We start from the raw sequence: 26,048 nt of genomic DNA, 5'->3' as shown, positions 1-26,048 counted from the left end.
CCCTAGATGATCAATACACTTTTGCATATGCTTGAACCAATTTTCATAACAAGTACCCCCAAAACATGGTTTATGAACGCTTCAACAGCTTCTTCAGGAGTATTGAATCGCTCTCCAAGCAGTTTATTCTTCACGGAAGGGAAGTCGTTAGGTGCCAAGTCTTGACTGTACGGCAGGTGGCCCATCAATTCGAAGATTTGGGTGCTCAAATATTCGGTTGTTTGAGCCGATGTGTAAGAGCTTGCATTATCGTGATGAAGAATGATTTTGCGTCTTTCGTTTGTTTTCCATATTTCACGAAAAACTTCTGGCAAACTAATGGTGGTATACCAATCAGAATTGACGATCATACGATCCTCTGAATCAACGATAGCAATATGTCCGTTTATACCGGAAAAACAAGCCACCATTTTATTTGAAGTGCTTCGAGCGCGAACAACTTTTATTGGATTTGATTCTTCTTGGAACACCCATACAGTCGACTGCTGTTTATTTTCGGTCTCATATGAGTAAACCCATGTTTCGTCACCTGTGTAGATGTTATACACAAAATTTGAAGCACCATGATTGAATGTTTTCAGCATTTCTTTGCACCAATCGACACGAGTCTTTTTTTTTTGAGTGATTCTCAAATTATACGGGATCCAACGTGAACATTTTTTTTTACATTTGTTGTTCATGAAAAATAACATATAAACTTTTCACATAAAATGTCCAAGGCTGCCTTCATTTCATGGTACATCACATGACGATCGACCATTATCAGATTTCTCACATCATCGATATATTTTGGCAACACGACTGATTTTGGACGACATTCTTTGAATTAATCGGCAAGCGAACTACGACGGCGACGTTGAATTCGTGATATCAGTTTTTTACTGTCGCATAAAATGGTGCTACACTGCCAAAAGTCGAACTAAGTCGATTGAAACACTCTTGATAATCCACGATGAAAATCGTAATAAATCATTGCACGAAAATGTTCACGATTCATTACCTTGTTTTTTTTGCTGAGATAAAATTTTCAATTCAAATTGCGCTCAAATGACAGAATGTTCTCAATATCGTTTTCTTTTTTTTTCAATCTTCTGAAGATGGTAATGATTCAGAATATCAAACTTTATGGAAATGGAAACATCAAATCCATCAAGCAACACTTAGTGTTGTCAAGGCTAAATACATAAGTTGCAACCTACGTAATAAGAGATTATTGGAATGCCAAGAGAAAAGCCTAATCGCACTACCAGGAGGATTAGGAATAGGTTTTCTCAAACGAGAACCATTATTTTTTCTTTCGAACCCTGAAAGCTGCACTTCCAACTGCACCGAAAAACCGCCTGATTAACCGCCGCAGCTCGAAACCATCCCGCGATAAACCACCCAACTCTAATGGTTCTCGGTCCAACCGCAGCCAAAAGTCCCGAGCTAATTACTCTCCTTTACACAGCTAATTAAATTTGTTTCCTCTCGGCCAGGAACGACGCGAGGACAGTGTGTTCCGTGAACGCAAACGACAACGAGTGCCATCCGGACGGAAGTTTAAGTCCTCCCCACTATCGTCTCTTTGCTGACTCAATTCCTCCTCCGAAAATTTCAGCGCCGGTCACATCGCTGCAACTCGACTCCAGAGATCCAGACCAGAAATTACATCTGAGCAGCAACTTGAAGAAAACTACTGCAAAAAAAACAAACATCCTGATGAAAACTTAATTAGGCTATCAAATAGTGTTTTTTTTCTCCTCTCGGTTCGAGAAGGAGAATAATGCGTTTCTCGAGCTCGTAGCCAACTTGCTCCAGTTTGAGATGTTTCTGCGGCAGGCACAGCTCTTCAGATTACCCTCAAAATGGTCAAATAATGCGTCGTTATTGTTCAGGGTTTTGTGAACTGCCACCGTAGAATGTGACTAGCCGAGAAATGAGAAGATTTTTGTTTTATAAAATAAACAGAACGAAAACTAAACGTAAAGATTTTCGCTCAGTGTGTGTGTTTGTCTTCTCATCTCGCCGTCAGCAGCTCGCTGGCATGGAGTCAACAGGAAGAATTAAGTTATATCATATCTCTGAGGATCGGCAGTTTCTGTGTTTTACGTCCGTGTTCCGAAATGCACTGGGCAGCAGAGAGTCTTCTGCCTTCCGTCGGGATGCAAAAGGAGTAGCCGCTAGCCGGACCATATCGCGACAAAAAGAAATTTTCGGAAAACATAAAACAAAATAAATCTTAATTATGCTTTCGATGGCACTTGAGACAACAAAGCGATCATTTTGCTTGGCCCCGACAAGAGCCCGAAGCCGGATGGCTCTTCATCATGTTGCGACTAATTATTATAGTCCCGCTAACGATGATCTATTGGGAGCTGGGCGGCCGACGGAGATTGGCCCTTGGCCGAGAGGGTACCCTTGGTTGCGCAGAGTACTCCCTTTCGAACGTGGTAGTAGGACAACAAGTCGGAAAGGAAAAATTCAGCTGAGGAAAACAGAGAAAAAAACGACTCGGAAAGGATAAGACCAACTAAGACTGGAGGCAGATTTCTCCGGCAAGATTTATTACGACCGAACGGGACGGGTCGAGTTGGGCGGCGCTCGGTGGTCAAACGGGCGGCGGCATAATCTTACACACTGTCTTTGTGGTCATTATACGGATCGTTGTCGGCATTTAGCTAAAGCAGTTGATTGACGGTTTGCGATGAAGAGCCGGCCTCGAGTACCAGGGGGACCGGACCGGACAGTCGGGGGCTGATTGTGATTGTCGTTGTCGTTGAATGAGCTATTCACTGAAATGACGGGGGTTTGGTTTACTCTGCCGATGGTTTTTGATGTTTGAACTGTGGATTGTAGTTACTGTGTTTCTGCTTTAAAACAGACGTTTCTTCGGTAAAATTGTGAATGCTAGGGTAGGGAACAGTTGAAATATGTTGAGTTGAGTGGAAAAGTGTTGATGTTTGCTACAGGAAGCATTGTACTAGCTCTAAACATCCATCTAAGCTCTAGTTATAAGACAACAGTATGAAACGTTGAACATATAAAGTTTTTTGAAAAAAAAAATGTTGAACCATTGGGATGAACTTTTTAACTCGCCTCCTGTGAATGCTGGAAATCAACAACTCAAACGGACGCAAGTCAATCAATCCTTTGAGTCGTCTAACAAATCATTGTACTTTTGCAGGTTTATCCACTAGAGCGACGTACGCAAAAATCACAACTGACATCCGTAGCGAAGGACGCGGGTGCGTCTCGGGAGTTTTTGTTTTAGTTTTTGATGTACTGTCTAACCCACACACACACACACTGTTAAATAGCTACAGCTTGTAGCTTCGCAAACAACACATCTGCCTACGCACAAAACACCTGACAAACAGGTTCCGACGAGCCCAGGACAGCAGCCGAGCTGAGGAGAAAATGTGCTGGGGCGGGAAAAAAGTTTTTCTATGAATAAATAGTATCGAGTCCGAAGGGAGCCGCAGTCGCACCGGCACCGCAATGGAATGCCATTCACCACCCACAGTTTATGCATAGGTGGATGTGGAATACATGTGTAGGAGGATATTGGATAGAGCGTAGCAGAGAAAGGTGTATCGATAGCAGGGCATCAATTATAAATTTGTTATTTCAGTGGAACGAAAGTGAAGAGCAAAAAATGGATTAAATTTTCACGAGCCCGGGGTTGGATAAAACTGGCAGAAGAGTATGTAAATTATTCCTTGCCAGAAAGTTTGTTTTTTGTTTTATATTGTTCCGCCGGATCGGAACATATGAAGTTGAATCCTGTTAGCAAACCTGGTGTAGAAATGCAGTAGTCCAGGATTTATGCATCCATTGGGAATATCTATAGGAAATTGAATATTTTTGCTCAAATTTGTGCAAGTTAATCCGAATCCCCATCCCCGTGTCGGGTTTGCTGGATTGCGGATCGGTTGTGAGGTTCGATACCGGTAGAAGGCGGTGAAAGTGAAGTTCCTTAACACAGACAATGATCACATCAAGGCCGGCGAGTGCGCTGGTGGCGACAGTGGGATCGGTGACGGTACTGCTGCTGGCAGTTTCGTTACTGGTCGGAGTACGGTGCGACTATGAGAACACCTGGAACTTTTACTACGAACAGCCATGCTGCGGCGGAAATACCAACGGCCAACATCACCTGCGGCATCACAGAGGTAAGTGGGAACCAGTAAGGGAGGAGAAATTTTCGGACATCATGAGAAATAATATCAGAAAAGTTTTGGTTTTCAATATTAGTTATAGTAAAAATGATGCTGGAGGTTACCAGTTGAACTGAAATGAGTTCATCATGTTCCGGATTAAATGAATTATTTCTGATATGTTTTTTAAACTTTGTCGTAGTTTATCGATTGAATTCCATCAATAAAATTAATTCTTTGATACTTTGTTTTTTGTTTGAAAAAAAATCACTTTCAAAGTATTTGAACATAGTTAAAGTGTTTCAAAATTATAATTCAACGACCTACTGTACCTGATGATTCCCATCTCCAACACCACCAACTAACGAATTCCCCGCAGAAAAAACTGTTCATTTTTTGAGGCGATCTAGTCGCCACAATCCATTTTCCCATATCGTCATAACTAGTAAAGAGCTGCTCAGCAAGTGCGTGAGACACTGATGAAAATATAAATGATAGTCGAAAGGGGCCAAGCCTGTGGAGTCCGGTGGGTGGAGCAAAACTTCTTTTATGAACTCAGAAATGATATTTTTGATCGCTTCCGAGACGTTGTCGTCATGCAAACTAATATTATCATATCTCTTGGATCATTTTAGTTGTTTTTCGAGCCATATTCGATATATTTTCCTATCCTTTGCGATTCATATTTACAGTTTCCCCTGGTTTGAGAAGCTCGTAGTAGAAGACAACTTTTTAATTCGACCAGTTATTGTCGATGGTTGGTCAGGTTCGACGCATTATCTTCTGCGCTTTGGCTTCTCAAAATAAGTTCATTTCTCAACTACCGTCACGATTCGGACCAGAAAACTTTTTGTTCCATGCCAAAAAAAACCTAATTTCACTCTTCCTACTATCTATCATCATCAGGTAATGAGAAACCCATTTTTCCAGCTTTTTATATTTCCCACAATGTAATAGGCGATCAGAAACGGTTTGTCAACTAACGCTTAACCTCTTCGGCGTTTGTATTTGAGTTTAGGCATTATCTTTATTCAATAATCTTTGAAATTCGGCATTTTTGAATTACTTTGTGCGTTCTTTGTCATTCACTTTGAAATACCCACTTCAAAATCGAATAAATCAACTTTCACAAATTATGACCAATGGAACATGTTCCCCGTGTGCTTTAACAAGAATTCGATGGGATTTAGGCAACGTGATGTTACAGCAGAAAAAAATGACACAACAGTTTCGACACTGAATTAATCCCTGTCTGTAGAGACACCTCTTGTAAAATATCCTGCATTATCAACTAACACATTTGTTATAATCGATGGATATCAAGTTAAAATAATGGGCTCAAAATTGAAGATCTTGTTAATTTTGCAAATTTTCCAAAAGTATTTTATTTATGTTCTGAGTGTATTAGAATGAAATGAAATAGCAACCGTTATTGGCCAGATGCAATAGAGGCCGTAAATGTTTATTGCTACTAGTTACAACGATTTCAACAAGCTTAAGTTCGTTTGAAAGCTTCTATTGAATTATGGATCATGTTCAAAGACCAAACTGCGATCACTTCTGGTTCCTGAGCTATATAATGATATAAGTGACGTAAATGACAAAACGATTCTAACTAGTTTAGGCTTTTTCTGAAAGATACTGTGGAGTAGTGGTTTATGATCGAGAATCAAATGGCTGTCACTTCCGATTTCGGAGATATAATGGTATTAGTGACATAACCAACAAAACGCGTTTTTTTTCTTTCCGCTTAATTCGCTCGCAGATAGCTGAATCGATTTCTTCACGCTTCGGCTCGTTTAGAAACTACCATTTTTTTTTTCAAATCAAAAGATGACTTGTTGGCCAATTTGTTTTTCGTCTAAACATTTACTTTTGGTTAATTGTCAATGTTTTAAAAGTTATACCTTCATCTTCTAGACAAAACAACTACAAATATATCTCTTCAAATTTTTGTTTTGTTTTTCCCTGAAGATGAAAGTATGACCTTCAAAGCTTTGGCCGTTAACGAAAAATAAATGCTATGACGAGAAAACAATTAGCGTTAGCATTAGAGACTTGCAAAATGTTTTCCTGAAACAACTTGCTTGGGAATAGCACGTAGTTTCACATTGTGTAAACCGCATTGATCCCTGCGTGCTGATCAATACCGACGCCGGCCTCGTCCGAATGCAGATCTACTTAGGAAGGAAGGTTTGTTAGTTCAATGCATGTTGCTACTAGAAGCTGAAGAATCCTTTGCATTTCCACATGCAACACAGGAAAGGGCTGTTTGTTAGTAAATTATTGAATAATATTATCATGTGTTTATTGCTCTGGGTAGCCGGCTACCGAGAATACGTTGAAATTTAATCGTGTTCTGTATTAATTTGTGATCCCTACTAAAATACGAATTTTCTTCCAAAATCGTAAAACTCCGGACAACCGGCTGTCGGAAGGTTCACTATCAATTCATTGTGTTCTGTTTTTTAATAAAAAGCTGAAATGCAGGCAAGATATCAACCGATCATCATTAATCGAACAAAAACGCCTTACGCGATACAAAGTAATATTGATACCTACTTCCTAAACAAAAATAATAGAGTACCGAACGAATCCTCCTCGCAGTCTAAACTACATTTACATACGTCTTCATATTTCAGGTGCGCGTCTTAAACTTATCGTTTAATTCTTAGAAAAATTTATCCATTGATCAAACGTTCCCAGCATAATCGACGGAGTTTAGCCCAGTTTTAAGTAGGGAGAAATAAAATAACACATTGTAAATAAGAAAACCTATTTTAATCCACCTAGTGGTGTAATGATGCCTTTCTTATATAACTCATTACATCATAAATATAACAGTGAAATTCGCAAAAACAACTGTTTATTGAATAGAAATAGGATAATTTGTTCGGATCTAATCTCACAAACTCTATAAAACCTGTTTACCCTGTAGTTCCGGAACCGAAAGTAGTATCCACAACAAATTAAAGAATTCCGTATGAATTTGTAAGACTTTTCTTTTGAACCTATAAGTTTGTGAAAATCGATTTGGCCATCTCCAAGAAAAGTGAGTCAGATCCTTTTTGCTGTTTTTAATCACTATTTCCAATTCTTCCGAAACCGGATTCAGATAAACGGAATAGACGAAGTTAGTTCGTTTGCTACCAACAAATATGACCTACAAATTGGAACAGTTTTGAACGTAGTTAAACCTATACTTACTATCTCATGCCCTATTTCAATTCACTATATTAAATTACTATCTCATGCCCTAATTCAATAAAATTCTTCTTCTTTCGGTGTTGTACATATCGTCACTCTATATGGCGATTTGAAAACTTTGACACTCATCGCCCTTCAACTGCGGAACCGGAAGTCGGATCCGGATGAAATTTCACAGTAGGTTTAAAGACAGTATGAAATTTAATTAAAATCAAGATTTGTGAAAATCGCTTCAAACATCGCAGAGAAATCGAAGTGAATTTAGTTTTAGGAGTTTTTCTTCTTCACTTTCGGTGCTCTCGGAACAGGAAAAGAAGAGACCAGCAGTGCCGAATTAAGTTTTCATGCCCACAAACTAACAAGCTCTGCAAACTAGAAGAATTTATAAGACAGTTTTATGGGAATTGTACCTGTTTTAAACCATCGTTCGTGGAAAAATACTAATAAAATTATTAATTTTATCACTTATCACGCTTTAGTGCCGGAAGTCGGATCCAGATAAAATGTTCTACAATTTTTAAAGATATTATAAGACCTTTCATTTGAATCTTAGGTTGCGAAAATCGGTTTAGTTGTTCCAGAGATAATTGTGTGTAAACTTTTTCTCAAATTTTCACATACTACCATATAACTCCAGAACCGGAAGTCACATTAAAATGAAATTCAATAGCAAGCTATGGGACCATAATACCTTTTATTTGAATATAAATATATACCATCTTACAATTTTAACTTTAATTGGCAACCAGCTTACGCTCGCTGGAAGCTTTCTTTTTGTGGTGTGTCATTTTCTTCCATCTGTTGCACACCATGTTCGTTTGAGTATACTGAATCTGTTGATTCTACGGGAACAAGGAGACCAATTCAGCACTTTCAGCGATAGATTTTTTGGACCTAATTTGATGCGCTTGTATCTCGGTGATTTGTTGATGTGTGAAGCCACCATCAGTTCAAGGCATTACCAGTGTATGCGGGTAGACTTACAGTAGGTCCGAATTTGATTATCAGATAGCTTTCATATAACTGCTGTGAAGGAGGCCAAAATAGGTTTTGAGTACCCGGCGTCTTCCAGCAAGAACATCCAGCCAATTAATAAAGAATTTCGCTATACCAGATTAAACCCGCCTGATGGTTTGTTTGTTAGAAGGTTGCATTTTACTCATTTCAGACCTTCAGGGAGAAACACAAAGCTTCCCCCCCACGTGACTCAGGTTGGCAATCCACTCCATCATCCAGTCATTCACCCTCCTCGTTGTCGATGTAATCAAGCATAATACAATATAATATAATATAAATTTATATAAAAAATATAATATAATACAGTACAATATAATATGTCACATCCTAATGCAATACAAAACAATATATCATAATATGATATAATATAACATAATTCAATGCAATACAGTATACTACCAAGCTAGTACAAACTTTTTTAAAAGCTGTGTAAAGCATACAAGTGAAAATCCGTTAAAAATCACCGTTACACACGATTTTGCTATATTAAAATATATAATATAATATAACATAATATAATACAACATAATAAAATACAGGGTGATTTTTTAAGAGCTTGAGAACTTTTTTAAACAATAAAACGCATAAAATTTGCAAAATCTCATCGGTTCTTTATTTTAAACGTTAGATTGGTACATGACATTTACTTTTTGAAGATAATTTCATTTAAATGTTGACCGCGGCTGCGTCTTAGGTGGTCCATTCGGAAAGTCCAATTTTGGGCAACTTTTTCGAGCATTTCGGCCGGAATAGCCCGAATTTCTTCGGAAATGTTGTCTTCCAAAGCTGGAATAGTTACTGGCTTATTTCTGTAGACTTTAGACTTGACGTAGCCCCACAAAAAATAGTCTAAAGGCGTCAAATCGCATGATCTTGGTGGCCAACTTACCGGTCCATTTCTTGAGATGAATTGTTCTCCGAAGTTTTCCCTCAAAATGGCCATAGAATCGCGAGCTGTGTGGCATGTAGCGCCATCTTGTTGAAACCACATGTCAACCAAGTTCAGTTCTTCCATTTTTGGCAACAAAAAGTTTGTTAGCATCGAACGATAGCGATCGCCATTCACTGTAACGTTGCGTCCAACAGCATCTTTGAAAAAATACGGTCCAATGATTCCACCAGCGTACAAACCACACCAAACAGTGCATTTTTCGGGATGCATGGGCAGTTCTTGAACGGCTTCTGGTTGCTCTTCACTCCAAATGCGGCAATTTTGCTTATTTACGTAGCCATTCAACCAGAAATGAGCCTCATCGCTGAACAAAATTTGTCGATAAAAAAGCGGATTTTCTGCCAACTTTTCTAGGGCCCATTCACTGATTTGCAAGCGTTGCTCGTTAGTAAGTCTATTCATGATGAAATGTCAGAGCATACTGAGCAAATAATAATGCATGAAAATCATAACCTCAAAAAATCTGAGCAAATACTAATGCATGAATATCCTAACCTCAAAAAAATCACCTTTTATAATATAATACCAGGCCCGTGCGCAGGGGGGGGTTTTGGGGGTTTTAACCCCCCCCCATGAAGATTTTTTTTTAAATTAAGTTTTATGAACAATGGAGTACTTATTATATTAAAGTGCAAATAACTTGACAAATTCATATTTTTTATCAATTTTTTTATCAATTTATAAACTGACATAATTTGAAGTGGATGAGGCGCCTTTTCGCCTTTTGGACACCCCCTCTCCCCTTGAAACCCCCCCCCCCCCCCCCATGGATGATTCCTGCGCACGGGCCTGTATAATACCATACAACATATTGATATATGCCAGTAATTCTAGAACCGAAAATCGCATCCAATTGAAATTTAATAGCAGGCTATGGGATTGTAAGACTTTCTATTTTAATCTAAGATTGTGGAAATCAGCCCAATGGTTTCTAAGAAAATCGAGCGCATTGCTTTTACCCTTCTTATATAAAAAAGTTATGCAAGCACTGTGAAAACCGAATTTTGAACCGAGTGTCATAAACCATTCGACACAGTTCGTTGAGTACGCGAAATGTCTGTGTGTGTAAGTAACGTTTTTTGCACAAACTTTTCTCGGAGATGGCTGAACTTTTTTTCTCCACCTTGTATTCAAATGAAAGCTCGTGTGAAATTCCTCAATTTTGTTTGGATCTGGTCTCTGTTCCGGAGCTATGGGGTAAAATATGTAAAAAAAAAATTCTCAGAGATGCCGTGACCGATTTCTACAAATTTCGATTCAAATTAATGGTCCTTTATAAAAGTTCTGAATTGTACATGACTCCAAATTCTGATTCCGAAAATATAGGGTGATTAGTTTGTAGATTCCAATTTTAAAATCACGGCCGAGATTGCGACTGCACTGGTCGTGAGTAGAAATCTTTATTTACGAAAGGAAGCCGAAATTTGCAAAAAAAAAAACAAAGTATATTATTACAAATACTTCTCGAACGCAGCTTACGATGATATATTAGTAACGTTAGAGTTTCACAATTATTTGCCTATTTTTCAAATTTAAATCTGTTGATGAGCGAGTTTCAAAATTGCATTTCATCGGCCGTGTCTCGTGCAAAATATTATAATTTTTTATTCTTATTTCGACTTATCAAACGTTAATAATAACATGAAATTTTCCTTAAAATTGGAAAAACTGCATTTAAAAAAAACTATAAAAAATTATTTTGTTGGCCATTTTCGTAATGGTTTCTAGTAATTTAGAAGAAGTACGAATGAAGAAATTTCAGCAATTGTCGTCTTTTATAAATTATTAGCTGTTTTCTTGAAATCATATACATCACTTAACATATGATGATAGGTACTTTCAATCTCCTAGTGCACACCCTCTTTTCATTGAACTTTTTTTGTTAAAGCGTCTACCTGTTTGAAGTGCCCAATCCATTTCCTTCTTCTTTCTAGTAAAAATTGATTTTTGGTGTTTTTAATTCAGTTCATTTGGTTATCTTCCCAAATTTGCAATAATCAATAACCCCTAAATGATTCAATAAACGTCTATGCAACCGCTGTGAAAACCGACTTAACAACCGAGGTCCGGAGGACCGCGGGTCATATACCAAAATCTTGCTGAACAACTTACACTACCACTACAACTACTTTTTAACTTATCACTTAATAAATGTACTTTTCCTAAAGCATGGAAATCTTTCTTTCTTGTACCAATATTTAAATCTGGTGCAAAATCTAACATTCGGAACTACCGTGGAATAGCCATTATCTCATGCATTCCAAAATTATTTGAAAAAATTGTAAACGAAAAACATTTCATCAACTTAAAAATGTAATAACAAACAAACAACATGGTTTTTTTAAAGGCCGCTCAACTACAACAAATCTCTTAGAATTTATGGCATTCACACTGAATGCAATGGACGCCGGCAACTACGTAGAAACTCTTTACACTGACTTTAGCAAATCCTTCGACCGTATTGACATACCTTTACTTCTACACAAACTACACAAATATGGCATAGAACATGGAATGGCTCAAATCATACTTAATCAATCGTATACAAGTAGTTCGCTTCCAAAACATACTGTCTGAACCAATTAATGTAACTTCTAGCGTACCTCAAGGCTCTCACCTAGGGCCTCTCCTTTTCATTTTACATATAAACGAAATTTTGTTCATACTCAAAAATCTGAAAGTGCTTATATATGCAGACGACATGAAACTCTTCATGGAAGTAAAAAATATCAACGACGCTGTAATATTCCAGAACGAAATCAATCTATTCCACATTTGGTGCTGCAAAAGTCTACTCCAACTCAATGTAAAAAAATGTAACTCAATAACTTTCAGTAGGAAAAATGAAACTATATCCACAAACATACATCTAAGAAATCAACTTGTAGAAAAATGTAAAATTACGAGATTTAGGCGTAATCTTAGACTCCAAGCTCACTTTTGTGGAACACTACAATACCATAATCAATAAAACAAATAGCATGCTGGGCTTTATTAAACGCTTCAGTCATAACTTTCAGGACCCATACACAATTAAATTATTATACAGTACATATGTCAGACCTATTTTGGAATATTGCAGCCTAGTATGGAATCCATACAATATTATTCACGAAGAACGCATCGAATCTATTCCAAAACAATTACTTTTATATGTACTTCGTAAATTAAACTGGACAGCATTTCCTTTACCACCATATGAAGCACGCTGCATGCTCATCAATATTCACTTAAAGAACGCCGCGACCTTGCAATGCTTATCAGCGACATTATTTCTCAACGCATCCAATCACCTTCTTTATTATCGCAATTAAACTTTTATACACTCAGCCGTCAATTACGAACCAGGAAATTATTTTTAGAAAGAAACACTAGAACAAATTATGCAAAATCAATCGAATAATGCGCCACTACAATCAATATTGCGAACATCTTGACCTTGACATGTCCAAAAATGGAATGAAGTTCCTGCTCAGACGTAGAAATAATGCGTAGTATCTAAGTAAACATTATAAACCATTTATATGTACTCTACATTTGCTTGACGAAACAAAGAAAAAAATAAATAAATTCGACTCGTGATCACAAACAGTCTGTGTGTGTGTGTTTGTGTGTGTGTGTTTTATTTGGATCCGATTTTCGGTTCCGGAATTATAAGGCAATATGTGCAAATTTATGAAAAAACTGCGCAATCAATTTTTTTAGTAATTTCCTTTCTGATTTTCACAAACTAAGAAGCAAATAAAAAATCTTAAAATTCTTTAAAAAGTCCCCAAAAATTTGATCCAAATCCGACTTCCGGTTCCGGTATTACAGTGCGATTAGTGAAAATTTTCAATTTCATAAGTATTTTTTCACAAGCGATGGCTAAGCGAGGTGCACATTTTTATAAAACTTACTGCCAAATTCATCTAGTTGGCAGATCTTGTTAGTTAGTGAAAATATAAAACTACTTTGGGAATACTAGTCCCCGGTTTCCGCTTCCGGAAGCACCAATAATAATAAAGAAAATCTCCAAAAACGGAACTCACTTCGATTTATCAGCAACGGTTTAACCGATTTTCACGAATCATGATTCAAATTATAGCTTTCATTGTCTTTATATATACTGTGCATTTTCATCCTGATCCGACTTCCGGATCCGAAATTATAGGGCGATGAGCGTCAAAACGTTCAAATTCTATATGACGATGCAGAGGAACGGGTATAGCGTGATGGGTAAGTCGATGCCTTCCACGCTGCCCACCTGGGTTCGATTCCCAACCCCGCACAGAAAACTTTTCTGGCCCGAAGAGATTAACGACAACAATGTTAAAACCTCTCTAATCGAAAGAAATGACGATGCAAAACTAGTACGCCACGGTATGTGCGGCTTTGCTCCATTCCCAGCGTGCTTTGTTCAATTTATTATAGCGTGCTGGGTTGCCACATTAAAATTTATATTTTTCAGGTGAAAAATATGTAAATTTCTAGTCCTTTTATTCAATTTGTTCCTATTTGTTAGTGTTATTGCAAGATCATGATAACGATGCTTTTCTATAAAAGTACATTTATTGCCTTTTTCATATAAAAAGTTTATACAATCACTTAAAAAATTGACTAGTGAAAAAAGTGTTCTATGTCGACACAATTCGTGGAGCTGAGCAATGTATGTGTCTATGTGTGTATGTGTGTGAGTATGTGTTAAATAATGTCACTCATAGAATAAAAAATCTCGTAGTCCCATAGGTTGGAATTGAATTTCATACCGTCATTTTGAGCGACGAAGGGTAAAATTCCTCTAGATTTGGCCTAAAACTAATTCAATTTGTAGGCTATATTAGTTACTTACTAAACGAACCGACTTTAGCTATACTGGTTCCAAGTTCTCGGTTCCAGAAGTACTAGAAGTAGTGGGCAAATAGTTTGAAACGAGGCTCACTCAATTTTCTCAGAGATGATTTGATCGATTTTCACAAACAGGCTCAAATAAAAGTTCCTATAGTCTCATAGGTTGCTATTAATTTCATGCGGTTCTGATTTCCGATTCTAGAACTATAGAGAAAAGTGTGTTTAATCATTTAGTGCGACGATGCAAAATAAGGAAAAATTCTTATTAACTTGACATAACTGTTTACAATTTGAAAAGGTTATGTTAGTTTATTCGCAAAGAAAGTTTTCTATTTTATTCAAGATTGAAAAAAAATTCTTTCCTGAATCTTCTGGTGATATTTTCGAAAATATAAGTAATATGAGAAAGGCATCATTACACCACTAGATGGATTAAAAAAGGTTTTTTCAGTATACACCAGAACCGTAGAAATAAATTTTTTCAAATTTTATTTGATTTTAGTATAAATAACCTCAAATAAAATGTTACTCCGTCCATGCGCTACACACTTAAAAAATCCCTGTGATTTTACATCTTATTAGATGCACATAAATGGAGCGTCGCAGTTTACGCAAATTCACGTGCAAGAACATTTAATATTGTGTCTAAAATTCCATGACATGAAATTCGGTGAAATAAAAAAAGAATACTGATAGCAACCGCCGCGACTTGAACCGAGAATCATTGGATTGCAAGTACGTCTGTTAATCGAATGAGCCACAGAAGCATGCATCTGCTTGGCTGATAAAAGGTGCATTTTCCGTCATTTGAAATTTTCCGTCATTTGACAAATTCTGTCTTTATGAATTACATCGTATGAGGAATTAAGTCGCCTGTATTATTCAGAATTTTTTGGTGTGTAAGGTATCTAGGACTATCTGAGTATGTTTTGAGACTAGGGAAATACTAAAGAGATGCTCCAAGATCCAAGAACTGATTGGAGTATTGTGCTTAGGAAAAACACTGTATCACAGCAAGATCTACAAATATTTGTATGACTATTTGTAGTTTTAGCTGTGACACAGTCCTAAGCACAAGTCATCATTCACATATTCAATCCCCTGAAGCATGTTGGATTGATTTGTATATGTATATAAATTGAAACTTCCTTCATTATGCTAAAACCTTACCGAATAATGACGATTCTAAGAAAGTGCTTCTCAAATTTCATACGCCCTTTTCAAAATCAATCTTGAATCGAATTGGTCTCTTTCCATGCAAATACCTTTCAATAAATGCTTGTACAAAGTTATATCCAGATCAGAGTATGTCAAGTTTCATGACTTACTACCCATATCTGGTATTGCTATCAGATAAAAGTGAAATCTCTTGTTAAACGGGAATGAAATTCAAATGTAATTTTCAGTTCAACTGTAAAAATCACTTCAGTAGAGGATGCCACTGCCAATGTCGAAATTTCTCAATTTACTACATTCGAAAAATTTATTTCTCCTCAAGAGAGAAGGATAGATAATAACAGATCCACTCCATGGTGCCGCGTGGCAAGGCTGCTTGCTAGAGCTGATCAAATTTCGATTCGGAATCAATTTCTTTGAACACCCGGATCACTGTGGTTACCACCGCTCAGTGTCACTCGAGTGGCTCCAGATGTTTGACCGCATTCTGGATTCGATAACTTCGTCCGGACTGTGTCTCCACGGCAACTCCTCCGTTGCCGTCGTCTCCGTTGACTCGACGCTTGGTCGTTGCCTGGCTGTTGGCATTCTGTTGGTCCCATATATTTTTTTTTTTTCATCTGAGCCCCCGTACTGCGAAAAGTAGTAGCGGACATTTTCCAGTTCTTTAACTTTTCTAGTGGATCGAAATTGCATTCAGTCAGTAGCATTTGGAAGCATCGAACCGAACGATGATGAGCTCTGCATGCATTGTTTCTGAGCCGGGCGAGGAAAATAGAGCGATGGTGTTGAATTGTGTCGTTCGGATGCGACATGTGCTCTCGATCGTTCCGAACGACTACCGCAAGCCAGTGCTGTAAAGGGGTTGGCGGGAAGGATGACATGCAGGAAACAAATCGAATCCCTTTTCTTGCGCTCGGTGAACAGACTTGTTAGTTGACGAATGAAATTGTAGAAAACAAAACAAAAAAAAAACCGACAGTTTGCGACCAGAATCGAGAACATGCGACCCGCGTTTCACTGTCTGTAATTGAACTGCCAAATGGGCTGTGTTGCTTCCATTATCCATAATGTATCGCTAATGAGCTTATAATGATGCGTTATGGATGTTTAATTCTACTGGGAGATTGAAAGATAAATAAAAGGGTTCACGTTCGTTTCAATTGAATATAAAGTGAATCGAATACGGATGCTTTTTGTGAAATATTTAATTACGACGCTGATTATTCGGTATGCTTTAACGTATGCAGCAAAAACAAAAAAAAACAGATGAATACACTGTTCAAAAATAGGTCGAAATGTCCGAGTAGTGTGCGAGCCATTTTTGAGTGGTTTCCATCGAAGGGTCTCTGTTTTGAATTTTTATCACGATTAAGTACCGCCATTCGGAATGAAATGTCGAGGAGTGGAGTAATCGAAAAACTGGTAAAGCTAAAATCAATCGAAGTACACAAAATTTCAATAGAGCATCAATATTCGACTGGATGCGCTATTGAACGCAACGGAATGAGTGATGCTTCGGAACACGTTCATTCATCCACTTCATCAACTGGAAAGCGACACGTGCTAGCCGGAAAATATGCGAAAGCTTTTCCGTTCATTGCATTGTCGGTGCATTGAAGTATTATTACGTACAAGTGATGTATTTTTTTTGGAATCCGATTCAACCAACAAACATGTAAAATAGGCCTTGCCAAAGTTGCTTTCTGCTCATGAAGTCATCCGGTCAACTTGCATACTAACCTGGAGTAACCGCCTGTAACTAGGCACGCTTTTCAACACTAACCTTAAGTTCTCAATAGTTGAAACACGATTTTCTTTACGTTTCGTCTTAGACTCGTCAGTCAAGGGGAGGACGCTTAGAACAATGTGCCAATCACACATTAACACAATCAATATTGGCACTTTCGTTTTCATACAGTTGCACAGTTGCGGCACGCAAAGGGCTCAGTTTTGACAAATAGCTGTTTCATGGGGAACAGCGTGGCACACTTAGACTCACAGTATATCACGTGTTTTTTTTAGAGGCACAATATAGTTTGTGTTAAGCGACTCTCCCCTTGTCGTCAGTGCATAACAGTTCATGTTGAACCGTTATGCCATCTGCAGTTCAACATAAACCGCTAGGTACACGTAAAGTTATTGCCATTTGCAATACACTTCGTTGCTAAATATAAGTGTATTGCAAATAGCAATAACTTTACGTCTTTAGTGTCAGTAGGATCTATAGTACTCTAGCCATGCAATGATTCTGTACACTAAGAATCGGCTGCGAAGTCTGTTGAAACAGAGAGGCCAAATTCCACAAAAGAAATGTAATTCCAAGACTTTGCTTTTTTACGTCTGCCTAATCAAACACATAAGTTTTTGAAACGTTGTTTTATTCAATCGACTCTCCTAGTGTAAATGCCTGCACCTTTGACTTAACACTACCCAACACATACTAAAAAAAAACTTGCACTATCTTTTTCACACACTTTCATCCTTTACACTTAGAATTAACCTCTTGGACGAAGTTCTGGCAAGTTCAGTGGATTGGCCTCCTTTCGTACAAAAACAACTACGTTGGCCCCGGTTTCGTGTAACGACACAATGCCAGTTTTGGCCAAAAAAGAGCGTCACTTTCATGGAACCGAAGGAAGGGCAACGGGTGCTTCTGGAGTAGTTCCTCTTTATATATTTGGCTTGTTGATGTTGTCCGTTGTTATGCACGGCTTGTTGAATTTGCCGCCTGCCACACCAATTATTGTTTTGGAAAGTTATGCAGCCGCCTTTTTCTTTCGAAACTTCTTTGGAACATACAGACTAGGGATTTACTTGTTGACCGCTTCAATGTGCGTCTCGACGTCCATTACGATGAGACGGAACCGGAACCCGTAGCTAACTCATACCCGGGGAAATTGTTTTGCCAATTAAACTACCCTGCATATGAAAACACATGAACAGTTTAATTGAATAGAAGAACCAAGCATGCTTCACTTAACTTGGCCGCCTCAGCATTCAATTATGGGTCCCATCTCTATGGAAACCCATCTTACGGAAAACAACACACAGCGCACCGCAAGTTTATTTTCACTTTCTGTTTTGTCGTCAGACGCTGATTTGAGATTTTGTTTTTGTCACTTTTGCTGCCGTCATCATCTATTTGATGATTTCAGTTGATGTGTGGTCGCAGTGGTGACGATTATGATCTCGAACACAACATATTGAATGACAAAACAAACCTCCGTTTGACATTATTGATACGTTATTGATTTTACATAGGGGTCTGTCGCTGACGATGTCCAGCCAGCACCATTAAAGAAGGTGACAAGCGATTATAAATACACTCTCCTGCTCAATGCTTGTTCGGAGAAATAGGTATAACTAGTGTTTGATGGACAGAGAAGATGTTTGGATGTGAGGTATCGGTCGGGTGACGGCCAGGATGTAGACCATGTTCGATGTACGTTGCTACTATGTCTGTTTCGAGTTTTAGTGTGGCTAAAGCAAGATCAGAGTGGCGAAATGGTAGCGCGTATGTACGGAATGCATAAGAACGCAGGTTCGAGTCCTGTCTCTGAGCGTATCTTTTTCCAAAAATTCATCTTTTCTGTTAGTTTTTCTTTCACTTGGCTTCTCCAATATATATTTCCGCTCAGTCATTGCAAAAATTATTGATTTGTTTTCTAGGCTTGTTAAGATGTAGACCCGTCTTGAACTAGTTTTAAATTTTTATCAGTATCTAACGAGGAAAACAGCTGAATGCTGTGGCAGCCAAGGTAAGCGATGCATGCTTGTTTTTTTTTAGTCAATTAATCTGTTCATGTGGTTTCATATGCAGAGTAGTTTAGTTGGCGAAACACTTTCTCCGGTTAGGAATTAGTCCCGTTCGAGTCCCGTCTCTGCGGTAATATTTTCGCGGCTTTTACTCAAATCAACCATTATAGCTTGATAAAAGAAAGCAAAATCGTATTATCACCACTAGTAGCAGTGGGGCTATGTTAGATATATTAAGGAATGAGCCATTGTTCGGACCTTGTGTCGGTTTTTGTTTAATAACTTTTTCTACAAATGTCGGATTGTTTCGTCGTCTTAGAACGTTTTGCTCCTACGGAAATAACACATTCACTGATTTTTAAAGTTCATAAGTTGATCTCCAGCCGATTTTTTGTAAAAAGGTAAATTTCTCCATGCTAAAGCTGAAATGAATATTTTGTCCCACCCTATTGATCACCCATCTTCGTCGACATTTTTTACCTTTTTAAAACGATTCACCCACTTACTCACAAACTGTTTCGACTTTTGCATGTATTTTGCTGCGGCAGGTTGGGCAGTATCATTTTGGAATCTTTCGGGTTCGAGCACAAAAAAAAACTGCCTCGAAGCGCGAAGCGTACGCGGTACTCATTTTGGAAAAAATGCTGAGATCGAATTGTAAACAATAGCTGATTTATTCTCGCATTGCATGAAGAACACTACTGGCCTCTGTGTTAGAAAAAAATCACACCATTCTCCTTTACCGATCACGAGTAATCGTGACCACACTCTTATGTAACAGACTGTACCAATTATCTGCTAAGGAGTGCTTCTTCGGCTCAATCGATTAACGGGTGTATTTTGTGATCTAAAGGTTCGCGCTTAAAGTCGCTATTGTTAATGATTTTTGTTTTTACATTAATCGAATTTATTCTCCAAATCTTTCTATTTTATATGCATGTAAATTTAATTGAACTGCGACGTTCCATTTATGAGAATCTTATTAGATGCACTACCACAATATCTGATTACTTCTTATCGTGAAGATGTTCTACCAAATAAGCTACTCATATAAGTTTCAGAAAGCAACCTGATTAGGTACGAAACACGAGCATGATGCTTTGCACACTCGCTTTGAATACTTAAATCATCCTTCACCTTATATCATTTGTTCTACCTCGTGCTAAGGTAGGATGGCAAAATTCGTATACTTACATACCGGCAGTAGCAAAGTACAATACAGTGTGTGTGAACAATAAGATGATCGAAATGGAGTTAATGTATCGAACAAACGGTGCCGGTTATAGTGCGAAAAAAAACCGCCGGTGTCGATTTCTACCGCATACTTAAAAAATGTTACATCTTTATAGATGCACATAAAAGGAGCGTCGCGATTTACTTACATTCACATTACAAAGCATTTAAAGATAAGTCATATCATTAACTTCACAGTTGTTTTAGCTGAAACTCACATCGATACAGACGCAAAATATATGTTTACATGTTAGTAGATGTAATATTGTGTCATCACCGAAGAAATTACGGCATACTTGAATTTACGTCAAGCGTGAATTTCATTTTTTCTAAGAGTGCGGTTTTCTGTTCGGCCTTCTGCAAACTTAGAAAAATCGTGTAAATTTACGTATTTATAGACTCTTTATAAAAGGAGTGTCGTGATTTACTTAAATTTATAATTCAAAGCCGGTAATAAAAAGTCATATAATTAATTTCATGATTAACTTAGCTGAAGTTTGCATCGATAAAAACAGAGGATTTTGACATGTTAATAGTTGTAATATTGTGTCATCCCCGAAGAAATTACGGCATGCCTCAATTTACGTCAATCGAAAATATCACTTTTTTTAAAGTGTGTAAAGCTTGCTTCAATTGAAGAAAACGACTAGTGTGATATACGTTCAATGTTTAGGAAAGGAAAGCAATTGAATTTGATAATACAAAAATATTATGTACTTTGTTGAGCTCGAGAACGTCGAGTAAACGTTTCAGTTTGTATGGAAAACAATGCTATACACTCTTGAAAAAATGAAATTTACGCTTGCTTGCTTCAAGCAGGCAGCACTTCCTTCGGTGATGCCATAATATTACATCTACTAACATGTAAAAATAAATTTTGCGTCTGTATTGATGTAAACTTCAGTTAAATTAACAGTGAAGTTAAAGATATAACTTATATTTACATGCTTTGAATTGTGAATGTATGTGAATCGTGACGCTCCTTTTATGTGCATCTATTAAAATGTAAATTGTTCTAAGTGTGTAGAATAGAGGATGCATTATCTTTGTTTAAGAGCGGCTCTTTAGGGAAAACCGTTTCTTTTATTTGTTGCTTTAATCGATAGATATATTATCTGAGAGATTAATCGCAAAGTTTCAATGACGAATTTCGAATGTTTTTGGAGATATAACTGTTTGAATCCACAGCATGCCATTCCTTTGAGTCGCCCAAAATCTGAAAAGCATTTTCTTGGAATCGCCCGTTCACTCATTAAAAATAAAACTGCTTGACCAATCAGCACGATTTTTTTTTGAATATGTTAAATGTTATACAGAGTAGTGCGTGAATTTCTGAAATGCATATTATAGCAAGCAAAAATGTTGTTTGGCTTGTTTATTTATTTGTATGTATAATATTTAACCAAATATTTAACATTCTTTAATTAGCTGAGGTCCACACACTTGAGACAAGTCTGCCGATTTTGATTTCATTATATGACTTGGATGAATCTGAATTCAACTTCTGTCACTACCGTGTGAACGGATAAATGGTTTTTTGTAAAACAGCCTCAAACCAAATATATTATATATCAATATGGACCACTCTTGCGATTCATGAGTGACATCACAGTAACATTGCAGTGGCAAAAAGGTTACTAATACACTACAAATTTTTTATACACATATGGCATCTTTTCCAATCAGTACACTTTTTTTTTGTTTCAATTATCGAGGTTTTAACACCTTAAGGTCATTCGCCTCTTCGGACCAGAAAATTTTTCTGGCCCTATGTGCGGGGTTGGGAATCGAACCCAGGTGGGCTGCGTGATAGGCTTCGACTATCCCATCACGCTATACCCGTCCCCCAATCAGTACACTGAATCAAACAACCAGAAATATATCAAACATTTCTCCATATGCACTGTACGAAAAAAAAACCTGAAAATACGACTTAAAATGCAATCGTTAAGTAATTCGAGAGAGAATACATTGCTTAATTAACCCTTTTGATATAAGTGTATGTGAAGTTTATTTTCAATTTATGTAAAACGTTAAATGTTTAAATGTTTGCGCAGAACGAAACGAATTCATCGTAATGCTAGTTTAAATATTTTGTCATCACTTCCGAAGAAAGTATTACAATTTCTTGATTTTAGAAACCAATCCACTTGTATTCAGGTTTATGATGATGATGATTTCCAATTCCAGAAGTATAAATACTCAGGTCGTTTTATTTTCAGAACCACTCCATCACGTTTGAATGTGAAAATCGCTTATCACCTACAACAATGCCAAGATCCTGTTCACTACGGCAAGCATAGCGAGAAATTGCTCAAACAACCACCAACATCTGAGAACAACGGAAACTGTTAACTTACACAAATAGTGCACAAGAAGAAGTCAAAGAAAACCTAATATACACTAAAAACACTTGACAAAGTGAATAAACTTCAGTTCCTTGGAGTTAATATCTTAGTATCTCGAGTCCTTAGAAGCATTTTTTTCTCTTTATCTGTAAAACTTTACTTTTGTCTGTATTTACATTTCGTCTTCGACTCATTAGTGCGCTAGAAGTTTAGGTTGAACTGCTAACGCCAACCTAACGGTTCAACATAAACTGCTAAGTAGATACGAAGTTTTTTTTCATAACGTTGTTTTTATTTCGGCTCATTTGCTTTTCGGCTTGACGTGGCCGTTTAACAACAAAAAAAGAAATTATTTCTTTTTATTGCTGGATCTTGTTGGCATTTTCTTTCTTGGCGGAGAGGCGTTTTAATGGCTATCCAGCGAATTAAGTGGGACCACTTGTACTTGATGTTTTCATACTCCACATAGTGCGCATTATTATTCTCTTTTGTAAATTGAATTGCATCCAACTATTTATAAAACTGGATGTACAAAACACTATTAGTCTTGTGCAATTGAAGTAAATGCACACGTTTGATATCAAGATGCTCCTTAAGCAAGCCTTCAAGTACTCGTATCGAATGTCGAATTTTGCACTGCCTGAAGTCAACAATAATTGTATTCTATCGTAGCGGCGGTAGCTTTTGCTCGTTTGATCCACTTATTTTGATATCGTTCTATTGGTCACTACACAATACTGTACTTGGTTTCTTCAGTTGTGAACATAAGCGGTTTTGTTTTATCGACTGACTTGGATGAGATGTGAAAGCGAACTGAGATATGAAGTTACTGCTACCTTTATGCACCGAAGTGCCAAGTACCATTAACGTCAAGGGTGTACCAGCTAGGACTACAGCAACAGAATTTGAAATATTGTCTACCTTAAATTGAAGACGGTGACAAAAATTCTATCAAACAAATCTAACAGTTCGCTTTTAATACAGTTCCTTCAGCACCACGATGCAATAAAAATTCACTTCAGATTGCTTCGTGCGTAGTGCTAGATATAAAAACCTGTTTTAATCCACCTAGTGGTGTAATGATGCCTTTCTCATGTATAATATTGTGGTATTCTATTCAAAAAAATTCTCTTCGATTTTTGAAAGAAACCAAGAGATTGTTTGTACAATAACTAGTATAACATACAGAATAAAACAGTGCTTTGATTGCGTAGGTCATCCTTAAGGAAACAAAGTTGGTTCACTATTATATGCACTTCCGGCATCGGAACCCGAGAACCGGTATAATCAAAGTCGGTTCGTACGGCCACCACATGACATGACATGACATGACATACAAACTCTACTAGTACGCACTCTAAATAACGATTTAAATGTTTGTTGCATCAGAAAATATACAGTAATTTTTGGTAGGACCATAAGACCTTTCAATTGACCCTAAGATTGGGAATAACGGTTTAGAGTCCAATTTATAACATTTTGTACGGTTTTTGTTCCGCCAGTTTAAGTGACGGTGTACAATATTGAACACACTTTACCCTATAACTCCGGAATCGGAAGTCTGATTCGGATGAAATTCAGGAATTCCGTATGAGACCGGAAGACCTTTCATTTGAACCTAAGTTTGTGGAAATCGGTCAAACCATCGCTGAAAAAAGTGAGTGAGATCCATTTTGGTATATATGATCACTATTTCCGGTACTTCCGGAACCGGATACCGGGAACCAGCATAGCCGGAATCGGTTTGTTTAGTTGCCTACTGATAATGGCTATCGATTTGTGTAGTTTTGAGACCAGTTTAGAAATTTTTTTACGTTTTTTGTTTCGCCGGTTTAAGTGACGGTGTACAATATTGAACACACTTTACCCTATAACTCCTGAACCGGAAGTCGGATCGGGATGAAATTCAGGAATTCCGTATGGGACCACGAGACCTTTTATTTGAATCTAAGTTTGTCAAAATCGGTTCAGCCATCTCCGAGAAAACCTAGTGAGATTATTTGACACATACACACACACACACACACACACACACAGACATTGCTCAGCTCGATGACCTGAGTCGAATGGCATATGACACTTGGCCCTTCGGGCCAATTTTCACTAGTCGGTTTTTCAAGTGATTGCATACCCTTTCTATATGAGAAAGGCAAAAATAGACAAATGATCCACACTGGTTACAAATACAGACTAATGTCACATAATACCTAAGTGAACAACTTATTTCTGATCTTTTTTTCGAGCAAATTTCTTTATTCTAAAAATACGGATGTCAATGAAAGCTGCTAGAGAAAAGTTCCTCAAAATATTTATATCGGTCGGATTTTATTGCCCTACACCAGAGTTGAAATTTGTCAGTCATGTCCAATGACCTTGACAGACTGACTAAAATCATTGTCATCTGTAATCTGTACTGTGAAAGTGACTGTCAAATGAGATACTCGATAGTCCTATAACCAAGGTTGCTGATCCTATCAATGAAACATTACTCGTGAACTATTCTCTTCACCGGCGATGCTCTCCGTGCGGCGAGCAGTTTGTATATATTCCGTGTCTGCTTTATTCATTCTTTCCTTCCACTCAGAGAATTGAACCGCTTGGCAAAGCAAGCAAGCATCATATATGCACTCTGTTCGCTCGCAGTGAGTTCGTTTCGAAGCATTTAGGTAGAAAGCTATTCGGTGGTGATGATGACTCGCGTTGAGTCGAATTTTCTACTCACGGTGATTCGTTCTCTGCGACGTATGGTGGTACAACTGAATGACCGCCCAGGATAAAATTTTATTCCTGTATAAAGCTTATAAGAAAGATGTCGAATCTTTTTGAATTGTCTTCACTGCACATTTCTTCGGTGTTTGCTATACTTCAATCGTGATTTGTAGCATTAGGGACAACTTTGATACCTGCCAGAATATGTTATTGATTAATCATCAAACTGTAAAGGGTTATTAATGGAGCGTTTTTGTGTGTCGTAAATATGTAACTTTCACTCCTATTCCGTAGTTCTATAATAAATTCATTTTGTGTTTCGATCGAGTTCGACTTTTCCAAACAAATTATACCTCATTCGAAATGCCAAATTGGTATTTTTCATTCGGTCGAATGTAGGGTTGTTTATTATGCCTGAGAAGTAATAGTCCCAAGTTTTTGTCAATTATTATTGTTTCTCATGATCGTGAAACTATTTATATACCGATTACAAAGCCATTCGACGATCGTTAACTTAATAATTATAAACATATGTGATGACACTAATAATTGCTTTTATTTTCATTCATAATAAACTAATAATATTTGTATTGACTTCGAGACAAGTTGTGTCGAACCAAGTCAACTACCAAAAAAGTTGAGACCAACTTTGATGATAAACACTATCAGTTCGTACAA

At 37.4% G+C, this 26,048-nt stretch overlaps 1 protein-coding gene across 2 annotated transcripts in view; it reads left to right on the top strand.

Moving 5' to 3' along the window:
* The window catches only part of LOC131438427 (semaphorin-2A), a 250,567-nt gene that overhangs the window by 69,708 nt on the left and 154,811 nt on the right, over window positions 1-26,048 (top strand). The window contains exon 2 of one of the 2 annotated variants that reach the window (XM_058608442.1): window positions 3,167-4,154. The exons of the other annotated variant lie outside the window; for it this stretch is intronic. Within the exon in view, the coding sequence (XP_058464425.1) occupies window positions 3,971-4,154 (184 nt within the window). The 5' untranslated portion in view covers window positions 3,167-3,970. The remainder of the gene's footprint in view (window positions 1-3,166; window positions 4,155-26,048) is intronic. 2 annotated transcript variants of the gene reach the window in all.

This window comes from Malaya genurostris, chromosome 3 (assembly GCF_030247185.1).
Source record: "Malaya genurostris strain Urasoe2022 chromosome 3, Malgen_1.1, whole genome shotgun sequence".
Lineage (NCBI taxonomy): Eukaryota > Metazoa > Arthropoda > Insecta > Diptera > Culicidae > Malaya > Malaya genurostris.
Note: the sequence above shows the minus strand (reverse complement) of the source record. Positions and strands in the feature narration are given on the sequence as shown.